The sequence below is a fragment of the Triticum aestivum genome, chromosome 6D (assembly GCF_018294505.1).
Source record: "Triticum aestivum cultivar Chinese Spring chromosome 6D, IWGSC CS RefSeq v2.1, whole genome shotgun sequence".
NCBI lineage: Eukaryota > Viridiplantae > Streptophyta > Magnoliopsida > Poales > Poaceae > Triticum > Triticum aestivum.
Genome location: NC_057811.1, coordinates 160061997 through 160070642, shown reverse-complemented (window position 1 = coordinate 160070642; position 8646 = coordinate 160061997). Strand labels below are relative to the sequence as shown.

The following is an 8646-nucleotide window of genomic DNA, read 5'->3' as shown; positions in this document are numbered from 1 at the left end:
TCTCACAAAAGCAGGATAAAGGTGATTGATGGGCTAAAAAATCAAAGAGCAATACCTGGTAATGACCAATACTGTACTAGAAAAATACAGAGGAGCTCATGAGTGCTCCACACTCCTATACGAATATTAAACGTAGAAAATACCAAAAAATAAAAAAAATCTGAAATTTGGGTATATCAAACCTGGGTTCTCAATCTACTCCCGCGTGAAATTTCGTAAAAAAAATACCAGGAAACGTATCTGTGGCAAAGGAAATACCGTCCGAACAAAAATCCATCCAAACATTTTTTTCTGTACATAAGAAATTTTTGTCTTTTTTGTCACGAATGCGTTTCCTGGTATTTTTTCACAAAATTTCACACATGAGTAGATCAGGAACCCAGGTTTGATATCCCAAAATCTCAGATTTTTTTTCAAATTTCTCGGTATTTTTTTATTTAATGTTCGTATAGGGATGTGAAGCACCGGGTGCTACAAATCCGCTTCCAGAAGTACTAAACAAACTGTGTTTCCCAATCTTAGCGCATATCTGTGTTCCTGGGCATGTCACTGGATCTCAATCAGTGCGGAGGCCGATGCGTGCTCCAAATCCATTCTTGGCATGCTCACCTTGAAAAGGGAAGTGGGAGGTTCCACTCACACTGCAATACTTACTTGCCTGCTTGCATTGTCGGCTAGAATAGAATAGGTAAATGTTTCTTAGGTGTAAGTACAACGGCCATGAACAGTTTTTTGTTTAAATATACCTACAACATATCATAAAATTATAAAAAAGAATGTATGTACATATTCATATAGTTCATATAAGACTGATCACTTTTGCGCTCCCGACAAAAAATAAAGTCTATATAGAAGAGTGTTTTTAGGGCGCTAAATTACTTTTTTCTTACACACGCATGGCAATAAAACAAATTACATTCTCCAGATTTACAAGCATACAAAGGACTTGAACATATACATGTTTAGAGTGTTTTTCGAAAAATATTAGGTCCCAAACTTATTTTCTTTACGTGCCTCTGCTTGCACTTCTGAATTACCCCTTTGCGTTGGCCAGGTCCTAGTCGGCACGTTCACATCTCCTTCCCCTACACGGCTAAGTATCTTGCGTGAGGAAACTAGAGACCATTAATTAGCAAACTTTGGCATAAAAGCTTGACGAAAGGTGCTTTCTTTTGTTCTGATGACGCCAGTGTCTATGCTACCGCGCAATCAGAACAATCATTTAGCTATATACAATTGATTAATAGAGGATAGAGATGTGATTTTGTGTGCTAAGTGCCTTTTGATTAATCACAATAATAGGTAGTAGTGGTTTGGACTTTACATGAACCTATCTGTCTATACCTTTGCTACAATTGCAAGTTGAGTAGTATTTAACACGTTTGGGCAACAACAAGTGATGTGTGGCGCCAAGGAAGAGTCCCGACCAAGAAGAAAGCTTTGTGCCACGACACTGCGGATAAGAATGGCTCTTGTGTAACGCATGGTTTATGGATTGTAATGTGTATTGTGTTTTATTTAGCCTATTTCAAGTTGGTTTATGGATTGTAAGCAGGGATAGAATGAACTTTTTTTCCTGTTAAAACACTAAGGACTTGCATATCGATGCACTGGCCGAAAGGGGGCCGTTTTAAACCCATGTATATGGAATGAACAATCAGAGCTGTTTGGTTTGCAGGATTCCAAAAACCACAGGAACAGTAAAAACATGTGACCGGGATGTCATGGCATACTGAATCCTAAAGGAATTGAAAACAAGTGATAAATTTGTACTAGAAGTAATAGAAGTTGTTTGCTTGCACCAGGGAAAAATGCATGAATTTTCCTACAAGATTAGCCAATTAGGTACATGCCATGGTTGTCACATAAACAAATGAAATTTCCCATGAGGTTAAACTTCGGAAAAAAAGAACTCCTATCAAAATTTCCCTATGGGATTGCATACAAAGTAGGCCATAGAGAAAAACTATGGTTTACAATCCTACGAATCAAACATGCTCTATAGGAAAAATGCCTAAGGAATGAAATCCCCCAAATTTTCTTTGGAATTCCTTTGAACCAAAGAGGCCCTTAACCGCTGATAAGATCGTGATGCACCGGTCTTTAAAAAAAAGGAGATCACGACGCGCCATCGAAGTCGAATAAAATGATGGACCATCCAAGCACGCAATAAATATTTAATCCTCAGTCTTTATGTCCATTTTTCTAGCTGGTGTTTTGATGTTAGTTTTCTCTCTGTATTATATATGATCTCGTGATGCACCATCAAAGTCTGAATGTAATCGTGATCCTTAATATGATAATTGCAGCTAAAGAGGCAATTAATTAGCACATAATTTTTGTAAAGCACGTAACAAAGATTTAATCCTCAGCTTTTATGTTCATTTTCTTTAGCTGGTGTGTTGCTGTTCAAGATTTTACATGACATCGCTGCTTACAATACTCTCCACCGTTGTAGGAAAGATGATAGAATGCTTGATTGCTTCTTTCTGCTCTTTTGTTTTGCTTCAAAAGATGGCCAGGAGCACAGCAAAGCACAGCCTTTTGTTTTTCTTTCTGGAGTCAATAATTGGTGCATCAAGGAGAGGAAAGGCATGATCATACATACCCAAGGTAGGCTCAGCAGCTCAGCCACTCAGGACCAGTGTCCTTGTCTCCTCTGTCCCTCTCCCTCAAAATGCACCACTGATGCAAATATCTTTACATGCAGATTGCCTGGTCTGACAAAAGCTTTGCTTAACTTATTAATCAATTAAAGCAAAAGATGGAGGTGTTAGCTAAGCAGCCTTTCATGATAATCCCCTGATCTGCAAAAAAAATGGTCAAAGTATCTGTTGATTTGCCCACTGCTTTTGCCAAGACCATAGAAAAGATTTGCCTCCTGGCCTATCTTCACTGCACATCAATTCAGCATAGGTTTGCCTCCTGGCCTATCTTCACTGCACATCAATTCAGCATAGGTTTGCCTCCTGGCCTATCTTTCTGCATAAATGCACAGCAATTCAGCACAAAACTGGTTCAAATTATCCCTGATTGTATATTTGCTCTCAAGGATCCAGAGCTGATAGTTGTACAGTACTGGTCTGGCAAGTGCCAGCTCTTAAGCACTTCTGTATTAGAATAACAAATAGTAATCCTGTGCAATATTTGCTTCAAAAAAAAACTGTGCAATACAACTCATTTGTTCATGTAACTACAAACTAAACATAGATACAGAATACACGAGCGCGACTGTTCTTGATGAGGGTGACCTTATTGAAAAAAGACAACATATGTCTGACCAACACTGATAAAAGTACGTTGTGGTTCCAGCGAGAGCAAATGCACAATTCGAACATATGGCACTTCCTTGCTTGCCACCTGATCACAGGTTGGGGCTTCAGAATAACCACAAGGTGCCCTGCGACCGCTCACTGCCATGAATAACTTGGCCAAATCCATTTAATCATGAAAGCAGTTGCCCCTGAAACTCACTGTCACTAATCAAAACTGGCACTCTGCGACAAATTGGATGGAAGTATCTGTCTTTAGAATTCGATTGGCACTCTGCGAGAAACTATGTCAAACTTTAGATAATGCCAACGAGTGGACAACTGCCTCAGCTGTAGTTTCTCTAGAGATAATATATCAAACTTTTGCACAATACTTCACACCATAACACATTCATTTTGATATTATTAGGGCTGTAAGTTAATGCTCTGATGTGTGTTGCCACCGTTCCTTCACGCCTTCAATTTAGAACGGAGATTCAAGTGACTCGTCCCAAACATCTCCACTTGCATTGGAAGCATCTTCACCATCTTCTTCCATTGCCAATCTTATATATTCTCTCCGAGCAAAACGATCCCAGTCGGTCAAGGATGGCTCTTCACGCATCTGCAGTCACATTAGGAGAAAGCACATAATGTTAGCACCACGGAAGACCAAAAATATCAGCGCTCGTTGGATGTAGAATACTTGTGAAAACTTGACTCACTTGGCGAATGAGGAATGGGTCTCTAGATTCAAAAGCCATGAACTTGTTGAGGTTGAAGAGAACATTGAAGAAATGCCCGGACAATTTGCACCTCCGGAAGTCTTTTATGGTAAAAAAGGTATCATCCTGAAAAAGCAACACACATATCAGCTTAAAAATGTACAGGATCTTAGGAACTGCACAAAAATAGGAAAGGTATGCAGACCTCTGGTCCTATCATATCAACTAGTTGACACAATATGTCCTCAAACAGTACAGGTTCCTGGGCCATGCATTCCATGCGATGAAGTTGCTCCTCAAAAAAGTATTGTAGTTCAATGTGTGTGAGTATGCCGTTGCCATCCAAATCTATACATTTAAACCTGACAAGAGGATAATGGAAGCATAAATATGAGTTTCTAGAATATGCAACATAAAAAACATCTCAAATTAAATCACACAACCATTTAAAGTAATCTAGCATGATGAAGGGTGTGTAAAAAACAAATGATGAGGGCTATTGCAAGAAATCCCCTTGAAGATCTCCTAGTCAGGATGTTTCTCCTGAGGCAGATTTCCTATGATCTCAGGAGTAGATTTCCTTTTCCGAATACCCATGTTAAAGAAAATTTCAATGAACGTCTCACAAATCACATAATCATTTTTCAATCCCTTGTGTGATTTGTAGCCAACAAATCATTTGACAGACTGAGCAAGTAAAGAATTCTGCTTAGCTTAGATTGAGAATGAAACCAGTCAGTGTCAGACCAAGGGTTTAGATACAAGGGAGAAACCCACAAGGGCAAATATGCATCCGAGTTCCTCGGTTCTTAGAGAAAAAGCTGAGGGGCCCTTCCCCCTTTGGTCTTTTTTTTAGAACAAAGCTACAAAGACCTACTGTAATAAAACATCCTCTGATCCACGGTTTATCGGCTTTGCAAAAGTCTAATCTCTGAAAGAAAGATCTAATAGTGCTGTACAGAAACTTGTTTATAGAAGAAGAGGCATAGACATGGGAATCATAACATTATTGGTGATTGGTAAGCTCGCATTGGCTTAGATTTTAGGTAATGCACAATAATTTGCGTGACAATACGAAACATTACAGTGCTGCTCAAAATAATTGGAGCATTGCTTAACTGAAGAATAAAGCAAGTGTCAGAAAAAACAAAAGCTGGACCTACCAATAATCTTGGCTTGGTTCTGATGATTTATCCTCTTCAGACAAAATAAAATGAACAAAATCTTCGTAACACATTTTCCCTGGAATCTTGCTGGTAAATTTCCTGGGAACCTATTGTGTATCAATTAAAAACTGTCAGTATGAACGTAATTGTAAAGAATCGCTGCATGTAAAAAATAACGTAAAAGTGCAGAAACTTGAATGATCTGAAAATGGTAGAACGAAACAAATACCAACCTCCGAGAAAATTCTATCTACAATCCTATATGTCAACGCATGGTTTCCATACTTAATAAGATTTTCTTTGTCAATAAAGAAATCATGGTCCGTATCGAGTTCCCAGAACTTGCAGTATATCACATAGAAATGCTCGTACGAAAAATACCTACAGAAAACGAGAAATGATTGGTGTCTCACAAGTAGTAGAGGAAATATTTTTTTCATACAAAGAGACAGAAGCAAAAAGCGGTGTAAAATTTTGTGTTTAAATGTGCCACCTTAAAACTTTATTGATATCCTCTTCATCATCAGCATGCCGCAGCGAATCAAGCAGATTTCCACGTTTCAGCTCCCTCAGACTGAGAAGGCCATTTCCAATTCGATTCAAGCAATAAAATATCCTATATACGACAGTCTCAGCTGACAAACAATGTTGTATAAGTAGAAGAAAATACTGTATGACATTCAATATTTGATTAAAATGGTCACAGAAGGACATATATAGGCTTACCATATCTTTCCTGAAATTCCGGCGTGCTCTTTAAGAATTCCAGGCCAGGATGGTTGTCCAAAAGGTCTCGAAGAACTGGTTTGAAATCTTCCTAGATTATTACCAATGGCATCAATCATGAAACAGAATCAGCATCCATTTATGGAGTCTTTAACTGCATGCTTTTGTTCTGTAAAGCACACATACCTTTGTGAGGTAATCATGATCTGGTTGCTTCAAAATCGTAAATACTTGGGTTGCACTGTCCATAGTCATCATATTGCTATTCACCCAGAAATCCATAAAGGCATCCCTGGAAGAAATACCATAATGTAAGATTCAACATTTGTGGGTTCCGTGAATCCCAAGTGATCAAGTGATCAACTACCTTGTGACAAATTCAGTGTTATCCTTATCGATCTTTCCAAAAAGAACAGTGGTAAAGAACGACGGTAGTTTGCAGAGCTCCCTGGTAACCATCCGAAATTCTATTGTGGCAAAAACAGACAAAAATAAATAAAAGCACAGGACATTAGATGGTTAGTTGATATGCTCACGCACAATCTGATATGATCATGATAATTGACAATTTAAGCTGGTCATGCTTATAAAGCTAATCCAGATGACAAACTTCAAACTTGAGCACCGATTTGATCAGATGAAAACCACAAGGTCCAAATGAAACCACTCGTCTTTACACCAGTGATTTCTAATTAAAATTGCATCCAAAAGATTCATTCATTTCATATTTGGCAAAATAATCCTGAAGACACTTTGCATTTCACGCACCTTGAATCCGAAGACCATTGGAGTGCCCGGCGAAGAGCTGCTCGATTATAGATACGCATTGCCTCTTCTGCTCGTATGGCAGCGGGCGTCCATCTCGGAAATAGAACTGTCAAGCGACATGGACGATTTCGATTAGCTTGCTGGAAAAAGAATGGTGCTGGCAGGTTGATGGGTCGACGGCGAGCATGCGTATGTGTACCTGCGGAATGACCTCCTTGACGGCGCGCGCGGTGGCCGGCCGGAGCGGGGACGCGCAACGGTTGGAGTGTCCGCCGACCCCGCTGGGCTTCCTGGAGAGGCGGGGCGACCTCGGCGAGAGCGGCGGCACGTTGGCGCCTCCCTGCATCATCATGGACGGCAACATGGCGCCCCCGGCGAAGCCCGCGCCGTTGGCCTTGGCCTTCTGGGCCAGGCAGCTGACCAGCGCGACGGTGTCGGGGAGGGAGAGCCAGTGCGCGAAGAGATGGTCGAGGACGCCGCGCAGCGCGGGCGCCCCCGGGGCGGGGATCTCCGGCGGCAGCTGCAGGAGGTCCACCTGCAGCGCCAGCGCCGACACGGCGCTCAGATCCGGCGCCGCCTCCATTCCCAATCCCCGCCTCGATCGCTCGCCGCCGCTCGCCGAGCCGATCCGATCGGAGCAGGTCGATCGTCGGGCAGGTCCGAGTGGGAATCAGGCGCGTGGCGCGACGTGGGGCGGCGGCGGTGAGAAGACCGGTTAGCTAACGGCTCGCCTCACGCCAGTCTGGGCGCCATCCTGGCCGTCCATCTCATAGATCGGCCGCGTCCCTGCACAGCCACATGGTGCCGGTCAACGGCTTTTGCGTAATAGATGGATGCCGGGCGATCTGCAACGGATGCACATGCCTCCAGCTCTAAACAGTTCGACAGTTTCGTACAAATTTCATACAAACACAAAACATTTGTGCAAATTCGTAGAGAACTGATGTGAAAACAAATAGATACTTTGGCAAATGAACAACCTATCCCACAGAGGAAGGAGTAAATCATGTTCTCAATGTTCCTAAAACATAATGCAGAATTCTTAGCGAATCTACAACATGATTGACATACCGTCTCGACCTGAAAACCAGGTCGGATGCAGTGATTGCTCACTTGTGAAATGAAAAAAAGATGCAATCAATCGGATGGGATCTCCTAATGGTGACTATATTTCTGTCTAGTGAGAGAAAAAAGGAGAAGTGGAGAATGGCAAGAACCTAACCATAAATAGCGTCGGATGCGAGGGAGAGGAGGATGGATGGGAGGGAAAGGACGAGAGGGGAAATAGGCCTCTCAGACCACCGATAAACTCGCACATGCATGCATGCTACTTTGGTACATACATGTTCTTTTTAGTTTGGAACTAGCGTGGTAATTAACTCGCTCGTAGGAGTTCAACACAAACTCACATACTAGTTCATGCATTATCTTTTTGTAAGAAAGGTTTATTTTTATCATGAAAAATTCAGTGATCTCAAGCCATGAAATTTCAATAATAGCACATGTGCATTACGATAGGTGGCTTGTCATTGTCGGCGCCAATGATAAGTCCCTACTGTTTGTAGTGCACCCGCCCACAGACTATTGCAGACAATCACACGGTCACGTTCGACCGATCTCTCTTTGGTAGCAGTCGTCGATAGATCCATCGTTTCAACGGAGAACTAGTGCCTCACCTACCACCACCCTGCTATGTTGGCGCCACCTGCTCGGCTTGCCATGTCATATGCATGAGCCCCTTCACCGTCTCTCCATTGGAACCCGAGCCTCTTGACTTCACCATAAAGGGTCGTTCACTTTGTCCATGATGAACTCCTTCCCAGTTTGCTTCCCAATCTTATTTCATTTGTTGTCGTCGTTCAAATCAGCCAATGACAACACGACGCGTTGAGAGCGCCCAAGCATAGCCCGTGGATGCACCATGTGAATGCTTTGTCGCATGCCAGGGCTCCTGACTCCGTTGACACGAATTACAGGACGTCGCTCGACCTAGTCATGATGGTCGTTGCA

General features: G+C 42.1%; 1 protein-coding gene across 1 annotated transcript; it reads right to left on the bottom strand.

The window, feature by feature from the left end:
• Window positions 1-3079: 3079 nt before the first annotated feature.
• LOC123144283 (probable serine/threonine protein phosphatase 2A regulatory subunit B''delta) lies at window positions 3080-7854 on the bottom strand. The gene is made up of 12 exons (XM_044563364.1): window positions 7708-7854; window positions 6836-7422; window positions 6637-6742; window positions 6236-6335; window positions 6055-6160; window positions 5869-5959; window positions 5636-5777; window positions 5376-5523; window positions 5140-5249; window positions 4182-4338; window positions 3977-4102; window positions 3080-3876 (listed from the first exon to the last, which is right to left on the bottom strand). The coding sequence occupies exons 2-12, from the start codon at window positions 7217-7219 to the stop codon at window positions 3736-3738; spliced, it is 1611 nt and encodes a 536-aa protein (XP_044419299.1). The 5' UTR covers window positions 7220-7422; window positions 7708-7854; the 3' UTR covers window positions 3080-3735.
• Between the last annotated feature and the right edge of the window lie 792 nt (window positions 7855-8646).